The sequence below is a fragment of the Vombatus ursinus genome, unplaced genomic scaffold, assembly GCF_900497805.2.
Source record: "Vombatus ursinus unplaced genomic scaffold, bare-nosed wombat genome assembly UNPS02014768.1, whole genome shotgun sequence".
Taxonomy (NCBI): domain Eukaryota; kingdom Metazoa; phylum Chordata; class Mammalia; order Diprotodontia; family Vombatidae; genus Vombatus; species Vombatus ursinus.
The window spans coordinates 37,142,341-37,163,367 of NW_020954546.1; the positions used below are offsets into that span (position 1 = coordinate 37,142,341).

A 21,027-nucleotide genomic window follows, 5' to 3' on the forward strand; every position below is an offset into this window, starting at 1 on the left:
CTGATCAATCCTTCACTCTCTTCTCCTGCAGAATTCGAAATAGAAGGCCCCAGAAAGGATTGACAGAGAAGATGTAGCATTTCCTACTGGGAAGATCTCCAACAGGGGAGATTCCATTAAGGAATGAAATTGTGCAGTTATTGGAACTACTGCTCAAAATTTGTTCTAGCCTAGGCACAGTAGTCCTGTTACTGATCCAAATAATCCAGAAACGAATTTGTCATCTGTAACGAGCTCGATTGTCTAAGCCGACCCGAAGGTGTTTATCCACCAGCAAGTGTGAGAAATGCCCAGATAATTAGGACCATAGATTCATAGCTGGAAGGGACCTGGCATTTTCACTGGTTGTCCCCCATCCCTAAAATGTTCTTGATCCTTATCTCCAACTCCTGACTTCCCTGGCTTCCTTCAAGTCTCAGTTAAAATCTTTCCCAATGTCCCTTAACCCTCATGCCTTCCTTCTGCCGATTATCTCTAATTTATCCTGTATATAGCTTATTTGTGTGTAGATGTTTGTGTATTATTTTTTCCCATTTGACTGTATACTCCTTGAGAGCGAGGGCTGCTTTTTTTTTTTTTAACCTTTCTTTGTATCTCCAATGCTCAGATACACAATGCCCAGAACATACTAGGTACTTTGTTATTTTTGTTCACTCATACCTGACTCTTCGTGACCCCTTTTGAGGTTTTCTTGGCAAAGATACTGGAGTGGTTTGCCTTTTTCTTCTCCAGTCTGGCATATAGTAGGTGTTTAATCAATGTCTGTTGAATTTAATTGGATCAAATTAAAATACTAAGAGGTCTACTGAGGCAAGTCCTTAATCCTCTCACAACAATTACTTCTCCATCCAACTTTTTATTGTAGTCAAATAGTAGAACTTAGTTTTACTGGAAGCTCTGTGATAAGGGTGATCACTGTGCCTTAAATGTGATCCCTGACCTCAAGGAGATTAGATTCTAGTTTCTCTGTTTTTAATAACACATCCTGTTACCTGGTCACTGAGAGTCATCATATCCCTGTCCTCCTTCCCAAGGAGGCTAGTGGTCTCACCTCCACCTTAGGTATGGGAAAACTCCAGTCTAGTTCACTAAAAACAACTGTTTCCTCTGATCTGTTCCAGTCCCAGGGTTTTCCCAGGGTCCTTGGTCAAGCCTGGGAACTAGAAAGGTGGAAACCAGATCAGTTTCAGCTGCAGGTTGGTTTCCTCATGAAACTCCCCCACACCTCTCTCATCATAAATTCCTCCACCCAATTGGTGGCCAACCACTCTGGACCCAATTGTCAGGGGAAAAGGGCAACAACTTCCCTGGCCCCTCCCAGAGCCTGACTTCCTAGTCATGCCAAAGATCTCAAGAGCTACCCTTTCCCACTCTACTCCTTTAATCCAGGGCTACTCCACTTCTTTATCTTGAGGAAGAAGCTGCATAAGCAGAGACCATCGTGAGGACAATCTAAGTTAACTCCAAACTTTTTCTCTGAAGGGGAGAGAGGATATTAAAAAAATATATGTGACTTGGTTTTAGTCAACCAGGTGTGGTGCCTTTTGGCATATCTCACACACTGAACTATAGAGAATTTACTGAACTTACTATGTAAAAAGTAGAGCCAGGAATTCATTTTAGAACCCCTTGACCTCAGGTTGGATTAAAATTTGCATTGGTTCTTACAGTTCTTACAGGCTAAGAGGAAAGGATTCTTGAAATCTAGTTCTAGTTTCGCCACAGACTCTTAGCATAGTACATTCCTTCCCATCCCAACCTGTCAGGGACAGTGAGACCTGCTTTCTACCTGTTAGGGCACTTCTATTTCAATAGAATGTTGTAGACAGGAAGCTGGAGATAAGGAGAGGGTGGAGAAACCTCTGCAAAAAATTCTAGTGGATTTGGAATGGGAAGACCCAAGCCTTAACCCCCTTATCATGGCAGGTGTTTGCTCCCTTGGGGCTTAGGGGACAGTTTAGTGCTTCCTGCAGGCTTTTACAGGGGTGCTAAAGAGCAACAGGAAGACATTGGTGGGCATAAATAGGATGAAGTTAATTATCAATATTGGCTTGAGTGAGAAAAGACATCATCAAGGAAATGGATGACCATAAATAGAAGTGGGCTGGTCATACAGTGAGAGTGAAGGCTAATAGGTGAATGACCCAAATGTGATACTGGTGCCCACAGAGTATTAAGAGAACTGGAGGAAAGTGTTTTGACCAAACCCCAGCATGTTGGTTAGACCTTCAATGTGTAGGAAAGCTTAGGCATAGATTTCACAGGAGAAAAAATAGATATTTTATGATCCTCATGGGTGGAAGAAATGCTTCCTCTAATGAGGCCAATTCAAGTACTGAGTTAATGTATCCTAAGTTGTAAAAGGCAATGGGGCAGGATCTTGGAATCCTGTTGCCTTCCTAAGATCCCAGGTCTGGAGACGTGTGATGATTCAGGATCTCACATTTAGAGTTAGAACGGACCTCAGAAATAATTTCATCTAATCTCTCCCCATTTTACAGATGAGGAAACTGAGGCCCAGAGAAGTGAAATGACTTACCCATGATCACAAGGTAGAAAGTGGCAAAGCTGGAATTTGAACCCAGGTCCTCTGACTCTAGCTACAATATACTTTCTGCTGAACTATGCTGCCTTGGCAATTTAACACAGTGAATTAATAAATGTTCAAGGATGCCTGGGAATAGAAAATATTAAGAAGCACTAATTTGTTGTTGTCCAGTTGTGTCTGACTCTTCATAATCCCATTTGGGGTTTTCTTGGCAAAGAAGGAGTTTTCCATTTCCTTCTCTGGCTCATTTTACAGATGAGGAAACTGAGGCTTAACTGAGAGTTAAGTGACTTACCCAGGGTCATACAGCTAGTAAGTGCCTAAGGTCAAATTTGAACTCAGGAAGATGAATCTTTCCTGACTCCAGGCTGGGCACTCTATTCACTTTGACACCTGCCTGGATTAGAGAACTGATAAAAATGTCAAGGAGCCCAAACTGAGGCTTGGGATCGACCTTGGCTTAAAAAGGTCAAGGTCTCCCACTATATCCAGGACCATCTCCAGTTGTCCTGATCTATATCTTGCCACTGGACTCAGATGGCTCCTGAGGAGAAAGTGAGGCTGGTGACTTTGCACAGCCCTCCCTCACTTAGATCCAATTCGCTTGCATGTCATGGCATCACCTCCCTGGTATCATGGTTCTCTTTGAGAACAAAGGACAAACAACTTCTGTGAGTAGTAGTAGGAGCTGCTCCACTGAGGATCCAACTGGAACTAGCCAGTTGGGCAACACAGCTCCTTCCTTCATGTAGAGAGAGGAAAAAACAAGAAAGTAGCAACCCCTGAAATCAGATACACAGTTCTTACTCATTGGCTCAGAGGAAAAAATCTTTGGAAACATGCTCTCTATAAGAAGAGAGATAAAACATTATGGACATAGGGAAAAAAAACCCAAACTTTTCCTAGTAACAATCTCATTTTAGATGTCTGATAAGGGATTACAAAATACCTACCCTTGGCAAAACAGTGAAGGGAGAAAAAGATTTTAACACATAGTGAATTTGAGAATAGGGAAATTATAGGAAAACAAGTGAGAACTGAAACTAGCCAGCAAGTAAAGGATTGGAAGGTTGGGTTAGTACTAAGAAACAGTTTATTAATCATTACCATGGACATGGCCAGGCTGAATTATTCTTTTGAATGCATATACCCAACTTTTCTGCAGTGAATGGCCTGCCCTGATTCTCCTGACCAGGGAGTTACAGGATCCTCTTGATCCAGCTAGGCAAATGCCAATCAAAATCACGATAGCTGTCATTTCCATTGTATTTTTAAATTTATAGTGTACCTCATGTGCATTAATTAGTTTATTCCCAACATAGACTGGGAAGCAACTTCTCTTGGAACATTTCAGGCTATGGTCATCTGTAGGGACTACTTCTTGGTAAGGACTTTTCCCTAGCTCCTTTCCTGTGGATGTCCTGGCCCTTGAGGATAGTTGATCATGCACTCCCACTATCACTGCCTAAAAGAATCAGGGTCATCTGACTCATAATTGTAGGACTAGAAGATACAGTGCAATGGTGTCAAACTCAAATAGAAACCTGGCTGCTAATCTATACAATAAGCATCCCGGTGGGTCCACCGATGACTTAGTTCTAAAACGTATTGTTATGTATGTTTTATTGTATTTTTACTTATTTTGTTAAGTATTTCCCAATTAAGTGTTAATCTGATTCTGGCTGAAGGGCTTGTCTTTGACACCTCTGATTTAGTACAATTCCTTCATTTTAAAGATGAGGACACAGAAGCCCAGAGAAGTGAGGTGATTTACCCAAGGTGTGACTTTGGGATTTGACCCCAAACATCCTCTGACTCCCTAGTCAGCACACTTTCCACTGAACCATGACACCTCTGAGAAACTACACCATGATGCCTGGAAGACCTCTTTTTCCTTAAGGGTCCTCCTAGAAAGGACGTTATCCCTGTAGGGTTCTGCTCTGGTCTGGGTGGCTCCAAAATTAACCCTTTACCATAATTACATAACAGAAAACTAGTATGGTCCAATGGTTCGAAGTCAGAAAACCTGGATTCTAGTTCCAGGGTGAGTCCGTTCACTATTTCAAGTCAGAGGAAGGGGAAATTTTCATATCCGCCAACGAATAATTAGTAAGGCACCACCTCTCAGTGAATGTTTACCCAACTGTTGGAACAGGTATCATTATCTCCTCCTATCTATTCATAGGGTGGTTGGGAAGCTGAGCAGAAGGTGGGAAAGTATTTTTAAAAAAATTAAATATGTTGATTTACACGTCACTTCAGTCTTCTTTCAACACTTCAAAAGATCTGTACTTTTATCAGCACAGGACCTTTTGTTTTTTTTTTTATGTTGATGCTGATTCTAAACCTCCAAGCCTTCCATGAAGGGATGAGGCAAAAAGGAAAAAAAAAAAAACAAAACCAAAGGAAAACCCACACAGATTTCCTTAGTCACTTGGCAGCCAAGCTTCTGGCAGTGAATGAGCCTTTCCTAACTTGGGTAGGCTGTTCCTCTAGGGATAGACTCCAGCCAGTCCTCGCCTCTGCAGCTTGATAGGACTTGCTGGAGCCTGTGCTTCTCTGGCAGAACCTTAGTGCCAGGGTCGGGCATCAGGGTAAGAATGTAGTGGAGGCTCCTTTGCAGAAATGGGAGTCCACGGATGTGGAACATTGAATATATTGTCATTTTTTCCCCATGTATTGTTCAGTTTTGCTGATTTCCTTCCCCCACACCCCCTTACCTCTTTTTCTTTAAAAAAAAATCTTTGTTTTATGAATTGACTTTTTGGGAGGAGGGAAGGATACAGGGGAAATTTAGGCTATGTAAAAACAAAATAGATTGATAATTTTCAAAAAGAATGTAATAGAGGATACAAATTAAGGTAGTATAGTATTAAGGTAGATTCACCTATCCCAAATGCCTCCTGTGATTAGGGCATCTTTAGTACTGAAAAGCTGATGGCAGAACCAGCTGAGAAATTGCTCTGTCCTTAAGTGAATTACTCTAGACTGATGAAACCATGCATAAATCCGCATCTCAAGTCAGAGAAGCAGGCTTCTTCATGTATGCAGCCTGGGGTGTTCTCACCCTGCTCTGTAATCCCTGCCCTGCTGCTGCTTACCATGATGATTTTCACCAAAGTTCTCGTGGAAGAACAATGCATGGCCAGGTGTAGCTGAGGTCTGGGACAGCTGGGTGCTGAGCTCCCCGTCACCAGTCCAGGCTTAGCCGAGAACCTATCCCTGCCTTTTGTTTGTTGTTACTAAGGTACCAGGGTGGGGTAGGGGTGAGGGAGGCATAAAGGCCCAAGGATAGACTAGGAAACAAACTTGGGGCTTCTCTCCCTTGTTCTGAAACACAGAATGGTTAGAGATTGTGAATAAAAATCTGAGTGGGAACCGATGCTTTGGTCATCAGTAATAAGCTGTGACCTTGGGCAAGTTATTGTGCCTCAATTTACCTTTCTGAGAACCGACAGTGCAAACCAGTACCAGAACAAACCAGGAAACTGGTGCAAAACCGGAGTGGAGCCAAACTGAGAATTTATGCAGGTTGTCCCGGTTTGTCTCCAAAAGGTCTGATGGGTATGGGGAGAAAAGTGTAGGGTTGGAAAGGCTTGCTCTGGGATTGAGCATTCAATGAAGAAAATACAAATTAAATGTAAAATCCTATCAAATAAGCACTTAAAATTTTTGAATCAACTGTTCACATGCTTTTCATCTCAAGGGTACGTATACATACATGTGTGTATGTGTATGTGGGTGTGTGTATCAGGGGTTTCAAAGGGGAACAAGAAAGTCTATGGTGGCTGGAGGACTTACTTACAGGGACTGGCTGTCTGAGTCTAGCTTGGTGGGATGGGTGGTCTTCCTGGAGGCTAGAGCAGCCACATGACTAATGTCTCACAGCTCTAGCTGGTAATAATAATAATGATGATAATAATAATAATAATAACAACGATAATAATAATAGCAGCTAGCATTTATATATCACCTGGTATATGCTGGGCAGTATGCTTAGCACTTTACAGATATTATCTCATTTGATTCTCACAACTATGGGAGGCAGATGCTGTTATTATCCCCATTTTACATTTGAGGAAACTGAGGTTAAGTGACTTGTCCAGAGTCACACAGCTAGTAAGTGTCTGAGGCCAGATTTGAACTCAGGTATTCCCGACTCCAGGCCCACTATCCTATCTACTGCAATGAGTGAAGCCCAGCCTGGTCCTATTTTAGCACGCTCAGCAGCATCCTTTCCTCTCCTTTGTGGTCAGACATGTTCCCAGAGTATATTCCTGTTAAATAATAAATGATGGGACATTGTTTCCAGAGGTTGTGTTCAAATTCTCGTGTATTGCCTGAGGCGCTGAACAGGGACTCCAATTTCCTCCCATTAGCACATCAGGTTAGTTAGTTGACAATTTGGGCATAGAAAAAGATAGGGACTGGTAGGCTTCAGCTAAGAGGGAGGGAAGGCAATTAGCGAAAGGGAGAATGATTATACCTCCTTAGGAAGCCAGCACCTGGGGATACGTCCACCTCTTAGTGGGTGAAAGCTTACTAAGGCCATTAGGGGAGAGGTGGGGCCCCAAAGTGTTGTGTAATGGAGAAAGCTCAGTGTGGAGTCAGGAGGACTGCCACTTCCTAGTGAAATGACTTTAGCAAGTCTCTTGGCCTCAGTTTCCTCATTTGTAAAATGAGGATCGTAGTATTATCTACCCCACATCAATCAGATCATGTAAATAAAGAGCTTTATTACCATAAAATTATGCAGCCATGTAAACGACATCAAATAGATAGATACAAACATACACTGGTTTTCAGTTCTGCATGACCTGTGTCTACAGCGATGGTGGAGGAAAATGGGGCAGAGGTAGTGATTATTATTATTATAAAATACAAACCACATCCTTCATAATTTTGTCGAGGGCTGGCCCTGGCAATTATCTTATACTGGGCAGAATTTTTGTAATTGGTACCCTATCCCAACCCTCCCATTTCTTTCCCGTCTCATTTCCTTCCTTCTTCCCCAATTCCTTCCCCACCCTCATGTGATGATTCTGAAACAGGTGGAGAAATGGAACCGCCGTGACCAGAAACTCCTAGAAGCAGTGCAGCGGGGAGACGTTAGTCGGGTGACTGCTCTAGCCTCCAGGAAGACTGCCCGTCCCACCAAGCTAGACTCCCACGGCCAGTCCCCGTAAGTAAGTTCTCTGGCCACTGCAAGCTTTCTTGTTCCCCTTTGAAGCCCTTGATACACACACACACACACACACACACACACACACACACACACACACGCACGCACGCACGTGTATGTATACACTATGCACATATATGCGTGTGTGTATGTGTGCATATATATACATGCACATATATATACACATATAGATCTCTATCTATTTACATATCTATCTGTTTACAGTGCTATATGTACAAAGTAAGTTCAATAAATATGGCTCCTGCCCATGAGGAGCATTACTCTAAGAGACTGGAAGCTGACAGATTAACACATGAAGGGCATAAGGACAACTATGAAAATACTGAAACAAGACACCAGTTAAATAGAATGTAGTGTTTGTTCATTGTGAAAACCGAAGGGTGAATGGATTTGAAGAGTGAAGTGAGAATCCTAGGATGTACAAGTTCAGATGAAATGAAATTGGAGGCAGCGGGCTAGGTCAGGATTACCCTCTTCTCTCCATCATAGCTTTGCATGCCTGACTTGCTCACTCTTTTCTGGATGCTTGTCCATCTTCAAGCGCACCTGTGGGTCTCTGGATTTCTTCTGTGCTTGATTAAGAAGGAAGCAATGAGTTCAGTTTCCTTTTCATTCCCTGGGTAGTTTGAGGGTGCCCAGGGACAGGAATTCTGGCTTCTCTTTCTGTCTGTATCACCTTCTTCTATGTGACTTCTTGGCAGATTGCCATCCCTTTCTGGGACAATCAGCTTAGACCCGGAACACTCTAAGTGGCAGGTTTGGGGGTGTGGTATTAGGGGATGGTGGTTAATCGAGAATGGCCCACTTCTTGGCTCCCTTCTCCCTGCCTCATCTTTCTCTTATTCTGCCTGGTCAGGTTCCACCTAGCAGCATCCAAGGGGTTGACGGAGTGCCTGACTGTGCTACTGGATAATGGGGCCGAAATCAACAGCAAGAATGAGGATGGTGAGTACAGATTGATTTTTCAGCTTGCCCTCTCCTTGACGGAAGACAGAATGGGGAGTCTGTGGGACCCATGTAGGATGAAGAACAAGGGTTTCTGACCATGGGCCCCATGATTGTTTGTTTCTCCAGCATGCCTTAGCCAGCATCCCTACAGGGGCTCTCCCCATAAATTTGGGTGTGTCTTACCCTCACCCCACAGCAAGGACCCAGTCACTGGGGGAACAGGAATTTCTGGCCCTGTGTCACTGTAAGCTGTTCTGTCTAATCTCCCTCTGATTATCTGTGCGTCTTTGCTCTCCCTCCCTATGAGTCACCAGAGCTGTGTGGGTCCCCCTCCCCATCTCTCTTCCCAGGAAGCACCGCCCTGCACTTGGCTACTATTTCCTGCCAGCCGCAGTGTGTCAAGGTCCTACTGCAGGTAGGAGAAAACCCCATCATGCTACTCCTATTGGGGTAGAAAGTGTAGGTTTGCATGTGGGATATTGGGGATATAGAGTATGCTCTAACCTTGCCTGGTAGGACTACCCTGCAAGATTCACAACTACCTCCTTATAATCCCGTCATCCGGGAGCAGTCTTCATCAAACAGAGCAGGTTAGTTCCTGTGATGCTAGGTAGAGTTTCATGGAGGTAGTAGGTCACTATAAACAAACAAGCACTCATTGAATACCTATTAAGTTATCATAGTAGATTGTACTGTAAGAAATGATGAGCAGGCAGACTTCAGAAAAATCTGGAAATACTTTTATGGACTGATGCTGAGTGAAGTGAGCAGAAAACCACGAAAACATTGTATACAGTAACTGCCACATTGTGCCACGACTAACTTTGATAGATTTAGCTCTTCTCAGCAATGCAAGGATCTAAGACATCTCCAAAAGACTCATGATGGAAAATGCTATTCACATCCAGAGGAAGAACTATGGAGTCTGAATGCAGCTCGAAGCATACTATTTGCTCTTTTTTTCCTTCTGTTTTGTTTCTTCTTTCTTGTGGTTCCTGCTACTGGCTCTAATTCTTCTTTACAACATGACTAATGTGAAAATATGTTTAATAGGAATGTATATGTAGAGCCTATATCAGATTGCATGCCATCTTGGGGGGGAGGAGAGGAGGGAGGGGGAGAAAATTTAAAACTCAAAAGTTTATGGAAGTAAATTTTGAGAACTAAAAATAAATAAATTTAAAAAAATAAATTTTTAAAAAATTATCACAGGAGGCAGCTGGAGTGGAGGGTATATATTATAGAAGTAGAATTTAGTATAGTATGGCAGCTCTCTTATGGGAGCTTACGTTCAGTAGAGGAACATAAAATGTAAAACAAATGACTACAAAACACTATGTACATTAGGTGGTACAAAACAAAATGCTGTGTGGTATCATGAGAAGAAAAACTCGATATTAATTGAGGTATTTGGGAAAGCTTCAGAGTGGAGATGGCATCTGAGGGGGACTCCAAGGAATAGGTAGGAATTCAATAAATTAAAAGGAGGGATAGGAGACATTTCAGGCATAGGAAATTGTGATCAAAGACATGAGGGAAGGGAAGTAGAGGGTGTGATCAAATTATTCAGTCTAGCTGGAGCACAGGGAAGGAAGTAGCATGAGGCAAGACTGGAAAGGTGAGGTTGTGCTGGGTTGTGGAGGGCTTTAAATGCCAGGCACAAAGAGCATGAACTTTGTCAGGTAGACAGTAGGGAGCTACTGAAGCTTCTTGAGTAGAAAAGGGGCAGGACCAGCTCTATACATAAGGAAGAATAATCTGGCAATCATATGTATAGTGGGAGGAAAGAGTGGGGGCAGGGAAATCTGTTAGGAGGCTTTTGTAATAGCCTATGTGGATGGTGAGGGCCTGGACCAGGCTGAGGGCTGTGGGAATGGAGAGGATGGAAAGATGGAAGGGATATTATAGAGATAGAATTGGCAGGCTACTGATAGCTGATTGACATCCAGTTAAAGTTATAAAAGAAAGGGAAGAGTCAAAGATAACACCAAGATTTTGAACATGGGAAAGAGATGTGAGTAGTGGTCACAGGGTCATAGAGAAGGGAGCTCGAAGGCCGTTCAAATGGCCGATCAGAGAGGTTCAACCCTCTCATTTTACAGATAGGGGATAATACCCATGGAGGGGAAGTTACTTGCCCAAAGTCATGAAGGTGGTAATTGTCTGAAGCGGGATTTTAATCCAGAATCTATGATTCCACGGTCAGTGTTCTTTCCATTGTGCTGCCAATTGTGTAAGCTAACAAGCCATATCTTGATGCTCCCTCCTTGCATTACTCAGTTAGTAGCATTCTCTCTCTCTTGAACTTACTTTTTATATACATTGTACGTGCTTTTGTGTATGTTGTATTCCCCCAATGGAATATAAGCTCCTTGAGGACAAGTATGATTTCATTGTATTACCAGCAACTAGCATAGTGTTTTGAAAAAAAAAAAAAAATCAGGCACTTAAAAGTGTTTGTTGACTTGAATAAACTCAGTTTTGGAAAAACTGAGTTTGAAGTGATAGTGGGGCATCCTGTTGAAGCCTACAGGCAATGAGAGATTGAGGACTGGAGCTCAGAAGAAAGGTCAGGACTGGAGATATACAGAGGGGAGTCATTTTTATAGAAATAATAATAGATAAAGCCATGGGAATTAGTGAACTTGCCAAAGGAGAGGGTATGGAAAGAGAAGAGAACCAAGGTCAGAAAGTTGAGAGGTACTCTAAGGAGTGGGGAAGAGAAGAAATTGGAGACAGACAATGGTTAAGTTAGGGAAAGAGGAAGAGAGCCAGGAGAGAGTGCTATCCCTGAAGCCAAGAGAGAGGAGTATGGATGAGGAAAGTAGTAGTTCCCAATGGCAAGTGCTGGAGAGGGGTCAAAGATGATGAGGACTGATTGAAAAATGGTAATGATGTTTGGTGATTCGGAGTTTATTGGTAGTCTTTGAAAAGGCATGGTTTTTACTCATAGCGAGCTAACAACCTAGCTGGGGAGTTGGAACATGAAAGAGCATTAGAACAATTTATAAAACAACCCCAGAAGGGTATAGACCACTGGGAAAATTTTGATCTTGTCCCTTTCTTCAAAGCCCTTTTCCAGTGTCCCAGTCATGGCTATGGACCTTGTAGTACTAATGTTAGACACAATTGCTATTTTTACTAAAAGTTTTATTTGTCATACAACCTAATCTCTCTCTGAACTGTACTGGGCTGACCTTCCCCAGCTGGTTCCTCGGAATTTTATTCCCTCTACTCATACATCCATGCTTTGCCCGATGAGATTATACTATGACTTGGATGAGTATAGTGGTTGGTGGTGGTGATGGTTGGGAGGGCTGTCTGTAGGGCTCATGCCAATTCTATATTGATTCTTCCTAGCATGGTGCCAATGAAGATGCAGTGGATGGAGAAAACCGAAGCCCCCTGCACTGGGCTGGTGAGTGTTGGGGATCCTGAGGTATAGGAGTGTGTGTGTGTGTGTGTGTGTGTGTATGGAGGGGTGTGAGAATTACTGGTGTTGGGATAGAAGGAGAGGGTCCTTAGAGGACTTTGGGTTGAGCAGGGATGTTTGCCTTTACACCAAGAGGTTCTCCTCTTGACACTGACTCTCCTTCAATCCCACGTAAACTAGCCTCATCCGGCTGTGCCTCCAGCGTACTGCTGCTGTGTGATCATGAAGCTTTTCTGGATGTCCTTGATAATGTGAGTGTCACCCCTGGAGCCAGGGCAATGCCTTCAAGAGAGGTGCTGCTGTCTCTGAGCACAATTAGTTTGGGGAATAAGTAGGCCAAATTCAGTGTCTTGGATCTGTTTATCTCTCTCTAGAGGGGTTAAGGCTCCATGTTCCCCAGGTAATTCAGGGGGGAAAGCTATCAGTCTGTATTTGCAATGAGGGAGTAGCAGGTGTCAAGTTCCCAAGTCTGCCCCCCTCCAGTTGTTTGCAGAGGGGATGTTGTCAGGAGGAGGGAGGCGGATGTACCAGGTCTCTTGTATCTCCTGGCTCCCTCAGCTGTGCCCCTTCCCCACCCATACAGGACGGACGGACGCCCCTGATGATCGCATCACTGGGTGGACATGCAGCCATCTGTTCACAGCTCTTGCAAAGAGGCGCCCGGGTTAACGTCACTGACAAGGAAGACAAGTGAGCTCTCCCTATTTTCTCCAATCCAGACTCTAGGCCCCTTTGAGTCTGGTCTATCTTGTCTCTCGTACAGACAGAAGTAATGATGGGGAATGGGTGGGTGTATGTACGCATGCATGTATGTATGTGAAATAATTTCTTCCTCAGTTGCATGGCTGAGATGTGTTTACCCCTTTTCCCTGGTCTCTGTATTATTCTCTTCACCTGCTGATTCTCATACTATGCTCTATGGACGACTATCTCCAGGCCTATTGGCCAAGTCCAAAGACTTTGCCACAAGGCTGGTATGGACCCTGCCCTCCAAATCAGTCAGTCAATAAGCATTTATTAAACACCTATTATGTGTCAGGCAGGTGACACAGTGGATAGAGTGCAAAACGTGAAGCTGGAAGACCTGAGTTCAAATCCAGCCATAGACACTTGCTAGCTGTGTGACCCTGGGCAAGTCACTTAACTCTGTTTGCCTCAGTTTTCTCATCTATAAAATGAGCTAGAGAAGGAAATGGCAAACCACTCCAGTATCTTTGCCATGAAAATTCCAAATTGGGTCACAGAGAGTCAGATACAACTGAAATGACTGAACAACATTGCCATACACTGTGCCAGGCTCTGGGGATACAGAGAAAGGCAAAAAACAGTCCTTGCTGTCAAGGAGTTCACAGACTAATGGTGGAGAAAACAGGCAAATGATTATGTGGAAACAAGATATCTATATCTATACTTTACATTTCTCTATGCATATATCATAAACTGGGGGTAATCTCAGAGGGAAGGCACTAAGATTAAGGACTGAGAAAGATTAAAGACTTTAACTTGAAGGAAGCCAGGGAAATTTTCTGATAATAAATAGAGAAAGCTCTAAAAAGTCAATTGCATAACCCACGCACAGATCGGCTCTGATCCTGGCCTGTGAGAAAGGGAGTGCAGAGGTGGCCGAGATGCTCCTGAGCCATGGGGCAGATGTAGGGGCTGTGGACTGCATGGGCCATGATGCCTTATACTATGCCCTGCGCACCCAAGACAAGGAACTATGGAGGCTGCTTCGCCAGGCGCTGAACCGCCGCCAGTGTGGAGGTGAGACAAGCTATGCCCAACCATCCTCCATCAGTCCCCATCCTCAAACTAACTCTTCTCAGAGGCTTCCTAAACCTTAGTGACTTTGAGGGCCTCTCTCCTATCCAGTGTAGGTATTCTTGAAGATTCCTCTTAGAATCATCCCTTCTCCCTCAAGGCCATAGCAATATTATATTCAAATGATTTATTACTTCAATTTTTATTTTACTTATTTCTTTTCCGATGATGAAAAGTGAACACCCCAAACAAAGTCCAAAGGGCAAGGCAAATTATTTATTGCAGCCTTGACTCTCACTGTGGGCAGCTCTGACTAAGACCATCTCTGGCCAAAGTGTTCAACCAATAAAGGTTTAACTCCAATGCAGCCTTGGTCTTGGTTCCTGGGACACACTCTTATCTGTGAGAAATGGCAGTTGATGTGATCATAGTTCCACGGCTGGATCCTTAACCGAGCTATAAGCAAGATGCAATGTGAGATCTGAAGGTGGGAAGATGTGGTGGAAAAGTAGTGGACTTGGAATTAGAAGGACATAGGTTCAGGATAAAGAGCTTACATTCTAATGGAGGAAGATAACCTACCTAAGGGGTAGGTAGAGGCACTTTGGTCCTAAAAGTTTTTGGGATGGCGAGTGGGGTCAAAAAGGCGTAGATCTGGGTTCAGCTTCTAAATCTGTTCCTTTCCACCTATGTTAACTGGGGTAAGTTTCACTTAATGTTTTTAAGCTTCTTCAGTAAAATGGGGATAATAACATTTGTCCTACAGAACTCCACAGAATGAAATAAGATAATGCGCCTGAAATTCTTTGTCAATGTCTGTCAACCAAAGATGCAACATAAATGACTGTTATTGTTTTCTGACAGGCCAAGGGCTGGCTCAACATCCTGATCTATCATCTCAGGTAAAAAGTCAAGCCCTTACCTCTCTCCTCTGCCCTTCTGAACATCTCTCCAACCCCGCACTTCAGCCATCTTTACTCTAGTGCCTCTGTGGGAATGTGTCCAAGGACCCGGCTTGGGAAAGAAGGGCTTCTCTTAGGGTGATGTTCTTTACAGAGCTGCCCCTCATTTTGTTTTTAATCTAGGGCTCCCCACCTAAGAGCCCAAGAACAGCAGAGCCAGAGGAGGAGGATGACGAAGAGGAAGGGGGTGAGGACACATGTAGCCCTCAGGAGTGGAAGAGGAAGTATGAAGCAGAGAGAAAGAAAGTCTCCCAGCTGGAGAAGGAGCTGGTACAAAAGGAAGAAGAGTGTAAGGTCCAGGTTACAGCCTGCAAGGGTCTGGAGAGCCGGGTTCGAGAACAGGTTCAAGAACTGGGAGTGCTCTTGGCCAGGGAGTCTAGAGACACGGGTGGGCAAGGTCCCAGTCCACGGCCTGGTGGGGATGGCATGGAGCAGGGCTGTGTTCTGGACCTGTTGGCTGAGCAGGTACAAGAACTGAAGAGACAGAAACAGGCTATGACATCACAAGTGTCCAAAGCCCAAGGGCCCCAGTATGAAAGCCAGGGGACAGCCCAGCCAGAGGAGCAGAGGCCCCCGCTGCAGAGCCCGGTGGAGAAGGCCCCAGGGAAGGCCAAGGGAGAGCAGCTAGCAAATGTGGAAGGGGTCGTGCCAGGGTGGGGAAGAGGAGACCAAGCGCTTCCCCTCAAAGAGGAGAGAGGGAGGGCTCCGGGTGCTGAGCCAGCAGGCATGGTTGCCTTGGGCCAGCTCCTGTTGCAGCTGAGGGAAGAGCTGACTGCGGTGTGGAGGGACAAGGATGCTGCCAGAGGGGTCCTGGGCAGACCAGCTGGAAACAAGGTTTGGGGGGCATCCCAGGCCGAGGCTGCAGCAGCCGCCTGGGAGAAGATGGAGGCTCGGTTAGAGCAGGTGCTGGCCAGGCTGGATCGGGCGAAGGCTGGTCTGCACGTGGAGACTGTGCCTCCTGTCCCGGAGTCCCAGGAGGGGGCTCTCCCCAGAGCCAAAACCATTACTGTGGCAACGAGCCCCCCCAGAGAAGGCAAGGCAAAGGAGGAACGGGCCCATGAAGCTCGGGGGGAGCCCCTCGGAGCTCCGGGAGCGGGGCAGGCCCCAGAAGGGACTGGGGCAAAGGGACAGCTGGAGAAGGAGGTGTCGGCCCTGAGGCTGAGCAATAGCAACCTGTTGGAGGAGCTGGGTGAGCTGGGGCGCGAGCGCCAGCGGCTGCAGGGAGAGCTGCATGCCCTGAGCCAGAGGCTACAGAGGGAATATATGCCCAGGCCGGAGGCCCAAGGCCAGCTGCAGCAGCTACGCAGCAGCGTGGGGCTGTTGGCCGAGGAGCTGGCGGCGGAGAAGGAGGCCGCCGAGCAGCTCCGACGGCGCCTGGCTGCCCAGAGCACGGGCCTGCAGGGGCTGCGGGAACGCCTGCCTCCCGACCTGGTGGGCGGAGGGAGCCCCCAGGGCTCAGCCCCTGACCTCCTGGAGGAGCTGCAGGGCTGCGTGGGCACCCTGGTGTCCAGGTACGACGAGGCGCAGCGGGAGCTGGCCAAACTGCGGAGAGAACACCAGGGACTGAAGGGCACCGGCCGGGACGCCGGGGCTCCCCAGGCTGTCCCCCAGGTAGCTGCCCTGGAGCAGGACCTGGGGAAACTAGAAGAGGAGCTGCGGGCGGTGCAGGCCACCATGGGCGGGAAGAGCCAGGAGATTGGAAAGCTGAAGCACCTGTTGTACCAGGCCACGGAGGAGGTGGCGGAGCTTCGCGCCCGGGAAGCGGCCAACCTGAGACAGCAGGAGAAGAGCCGGGCGTCCCTGGTGGCCCAAGCACAGACTTGGGGCCAGGAGCTCAAGGCTTTGCTGGAGAAGTACAACAGTGCGTGCAGGGAGACCGGGCAGCTGCGGGAGGTGGTGGCCGAGGAGCGGCGGCGGAGCCGAGAGCTGGCTGCCCGGGCCACTGAACAGGAGCGCCAGGCCAGTGAGATGAAGGGCCGCTCAGAGCAGTTTGAGAAGGCTGGTGAGTTGCTGAAAGAGAAGATGGACCAGCTGATCGGGGCCTGCAGGGAAAAGGAGGCGAAGGTAAGAAGGCTGAGGTAACAAGGGCTAAGGATGGACCCTAGTCATCTGACTGTTGACCCCCAGGCAGGCCATCAGAGCCACTGACTAACTGTCTTAATAAAGGAATCAGATAAGGCCATGGATGGCTGGGACAAAGTCCAGGTAGGGTGTTAGAGGAAGGGTAGAGAAACTGAAGATTTTGTCCCTCTCGTGGTGGTGGTGGTGGTGGTGGTGGTGGTGGTGGTGGTGGTGGTGGTGGTGGTGGTGGTGGTGGTGTGTGTGTGTGTGTGTGTGTGTGAGAGAGAGAGAGAGAGAGAGAGAGAGAGAGAGAGAGAGAGAGAGAGAAAGAGAGAGAGAGCTCTGTAGGGGTCTGTAGTTCAAGGCTTCTATCCTGGTGGGAGTGGAAAGTGCCCTGGCCCTGTAGACAAGTTAGACCTTAGGCAAGTCTCAGTCTCTCTGGACCTCAGTTTTTTTGGTACTAAACTTCTGAAATCCAGCTCTACCACTCTGCATAGTTAAATGACATTAAGGGTTTTTGTGGGTTGGCTCTGGGAACCTAACCACCATTTATAGTATTGTTTCTAAGGGGAAATGCATTCTGAATTCCAAACTGACTTACAAACTTTGAAATACTTCCCTTAGTAAGTTCATAACTCCTGTATAATGAAAAAAACAAATCTAGGGCAATTTAAAAAGGCTACTGTAATCCTATTTGATCAGTACAGGAAACAACTTAAGAATGTTAGAAAACAACATACAAACCAGTGTAAATTAATATGAGCACAGAGAGCATAAGTGTAAAGGAATGATCAAAATGGGGTGAGGTTTATCCCAGAAGGCTTCTTGCAGGTTTTGAGCTAGGCTTTCAAGGAAGGGAGGGGACATAGATTGATGAACTGGACTGAAGGAGAAAGAACCTTAGAGTCCTCATCCTGTATTTTGGCCCCCACCTAATCAGTGTTGCTTGTCAGGCCCCAGAGTTGGTATTAGGCAGCCATCTGATGTCTTACGTGTGCGTGTGTGTGGGTGAGACATGGACGTAACAGGATTTTGGGGCTGACTTCATTGTCTCCTCCTTCTACCTCTGACCCCAGATCAGGGGGTTGCTGAAGAAACTGGAACAAATGTCAGCTGAAGTCCTTGCTGTTCGTGGGGAAAATACCCGCCTTGTGCTACAATTGCAGGTGGGTCTTGGGCCTGGAGAAATTGGCTGGGAAGGTAGGAAGATTGAGGTGAGGGAGGTGGAGTCAGGTATTTGGCAGAGCCAGTGATGGGCCTTACTTATCCCAGGGACTTAGTGTCTGCTGGACCATGATCTCATATAGCTTTTTGTTTGCATGTCTCTTACGTATTTTGCATTATTTTGCATGATGGTTATTAGTGGGTGGTTGTGTTGAATTCCTTCCCCTACTCAATACTATAAACGTCAGGCACCGTTTCTTAGCAGAACTCCCAGTGCTTGATACAGTTCTTTGCAAGTAGTGAGTGTATGCTTAATAAGTACATGTTTGAGTTGAATTGATTTGGAATAGATTCCCACTTTCCTGCTCTCTGCTTCTGAGGTCTGTGAGGGTTGGGATATAAGGTTGAGTCCACTGATGTTCATTCCCAGGATTCCCAGAAGAACCACCAGGAAATAATTTCCACCTACAGGAACCATCTGCTTAATGCTGCTCGGGTAAGCATATGGACAGGTCAGGATTCTGTATTGGGGAACCCCACTCTCATCTGTCTCTGGATAGGGAGGTCCGTGGTTGTTTGTGTTTAAGAGGAACAACCCTTTCTTTCAGGTTCTGAAACAAATGTTTTGGTTCCTTACCCTTCCTTCACCCCTGTCTGCTTCAGTGCTAACTGGAACCAATTTACCCCTACGAGGGCATATTGGGCCTGACTTCTGGGAAGGGGATGGATAAGTAGACTGCCCCTTTTCATATTTAATCTGCCTCTTGCCCTTCAGCTCCTTTCATTTCTCCCATCTTCCTTGTGTGCACAGGGCTATATGGAACAGGACGTATACAAGATTCTTCTCCGGATCCTCAGGATGCAGGAATGAGTTCCCATGGATGGTGCTGAATACGAGACTTCTCTGCTGTGAGTTTTAGTGATAATGATGAAGGTGTAGGGAGGAGAGGGACTGGAGGTGGGGGAAGAGAGTTTGGAAGGTGGCATTAAAGAGGAGCTTCCCCTCTCTCCTCCTCTTATTCCCTGTGGGTGACTGAGATCGAAGAGACCTTTGGAAGCAGATCTAAGGCTGAATCAGTGGAGGTAATAGCAAAGGTTAGCCAACTGTGGAGAAAGAGTTCAAGATGTCATCTGGGGTAGTAGTGGCGAAGGGGTTAGCACAAGCTCATAGTCAATAAAAGGAGGGTGGTGGTGACTGAAGGCGGTGTTGCTATCTGCCATGATGGAATCCAAGAACGCCAGACATCCACATTCCCCCACCCCACCCCACCCCCTTTTCATCCCAAATTCATTTCCTTCCTCCTGCTTCTAAGCAAGGTGGACTCTCTTTTCCAGTTCTCATGTGTTGTTGTTCAGTCATGTCGAACTCTTCATGTCCCCGTTTAAGGTTTTCTTGGCAAATACACTCCTGTGATTTGCCATTTCCTTCTCCAGTCCATTTTACAGATGAGGAAACTGAGGCAAACAGGGTGGAGTGACTGCCTAGGGTCACACAGGTATTAAGTGTCTGAGGCCAGATCTGAACTCTGGAAGATGAGCCTTCCTGAATTCAGGCCCAGCGCTCTATCCACTGTGCCACCTCGCTGTCCCAGTTCACACATACGGGATCTCCTTTGAGCATTTGATGTGGGGCTGTGTAGGGATTGAGAAGGCTAGAATGTATGTGTTTTCTTCTTAATGTCCTCTTCTCCTTTTCTCCCCCCGCCCCAGAGGGCAAGGGCAGCATCAGAGGCCAGAACCATGGCCATGGTGTGGTGGTGGTGGGGCTGGCCGATAGCAGTGGTGTGGGCTGGACTTTCCTGACATGAAGAACCCCAGATCTGAGAAGCTAGACCTTGGATACAGGACTGATGGAGCCAGAAAAAAAAGCATGGAAGAAGCCAGCTCTGTGGGAAATAAAGCAGAAGGCAGTATGGTGTTGGATATCATTGCTTCTTCGGTCTGGGGCCAGGGTGGACATGCATTTCCTAGCTCCCTTTGCCTTAGCCACAAACAGCCTCTCCCCCAAAGGGAGGTCATTGATATGATCCTTCCTCTTGCCAATGCTTTCATATGCAGATAACTGCAATCTCTCCTCCTCCTTAAGGTCTCTGAGTGAGTCTATATTTGCTTTTTTGTCTAATGTGGAAAGAGACATTAGGGGTAGAGAGCTGTTTTATGTTCCATCCAGGATGAAGCATGGACCTGTTGGGGACAGCTCCCTTCCCCCCCCCCCCCCCCGCCCTGGGCCCAGTTCTTTTTTCAGCTAGAACAATGGAGCAAAGCTTTCTTTATTCTTCAAAGATTTCTACTACTCCCTTTACTGCACCAAACCCCAAAGCTACCACACTGCTGGATAAGAGTGGGAGCACTCTCATCCCTGTAGCCCTGGAGGGTGGTACCTCCAAACCCATTGTTTCTCTACAGAGGCAGCATGATTTAGGGGCTCTAGAGCTGGCCTTGAATCCAGTAAGATGTGGGTTCAAGTTTTGCCTCTTGACATACCAGTTATATGGACTTCAGGCAAGTCACTTAAATTCTAAGTACCCTTGACTATTCTCTTAAGACTAAGTTGTGATAAAAAGTGCTAACCGCACTGGTTAGTTTCCTTACCTGAGAGGAAGTTTCCTTACTTGAGATTTTCTTATACCAATAAAATCACAGGCCCAGGTCTATCATCTGATGGGCTAAGCAGGGCTTTGGTTTGACAGTGAAGGAATCTTTGCAACCTGTCTCCCCCAAATCCCCTTCCCACAATCCCCTAAGCCTTTAGGGCACATGAATCCCAGCCAGAGGTGGGGTGTGATGATGGTGGAATAGGGACAGTGGCTGGTGTGTGGATAGGGAGTGGATATTGGAGTGTTGCTGAACAGGAATCATTTGCCTGTAGTTCAGCTCATAAGCCTCAGGTTTGAACGTTTCCATATGGGAGATGACTCTGTGTGTGTGTGTGTGTGTGTAAGAGAGT

At 46.2% G+C, this 21,027-nt stretch overlaps 1 protein-coding gene across 3 annotated transcripts in view; it reads left to right on the forward strand.

The window, feature by feature from the left end:
• LOC114042813 (ankyrin repeat domain-containing protein 35-like) overlaps positions 1-20,256 on the forward strand; it is a 20,999-nt gene extending 743 nt beyond the window's left edge. The window contains exons 2-15 of one of the 3 annotated variants that reach the window (XR_003569029.1): positions 7,600-7,730; positions 8,608-8,696; positions 9,050-9,114; positions 12,060-12,117; positions 12,313-12,383; positions 12,716-12,822; positions 13,712-13,896; positions 14,758-14,795; positions 14,979-16,919; positions 17,993-18,082; positions 18,511-18,576; positions 18,892-18,989; positions 19,119-19,163; positions 19,791-20,256. Coding sequence is in view for 2 of the 3 variants with exons in the window: in XM_027861541.1 (XP_027717342.1) it covers positions 7,600-7,730; positions 8,608-8,696; positions 9,050-9,114; positions 12,060-12,117; positions 12,313-12,383; positions 12,716-12,822; positions 13,712-13,896; positions 14,758-14,795; positions 14,979-16,919; positions 17,993-18,082; positions 18,511-18,666 (2,931 nt within the window). In the remaining variant the exon portion in view is untranslated. Of the gene's footprint in view, positions 1-7,599; positions 7,731-8,607; positions 8,697-9,049; positions 9,115-12,059; positions 12,118-12,312; positions 12,384-12,715; positions 12,823-13,711; positions 13,897-14,757; positions 14,796-14,978; positions 16,920-17,992; positions 18,083-18,510; positions 18,667-18,891; positions 18,990-19,118; positions 19,164-19,790 lie in introns of those variants that run through there. The other 2 variants (XM_027861542.1, XM_027861541.1) reach the window with 2 other exon arrangements.
• Positions 20,257-21,027: the final 771 nt, after the last annotated feature.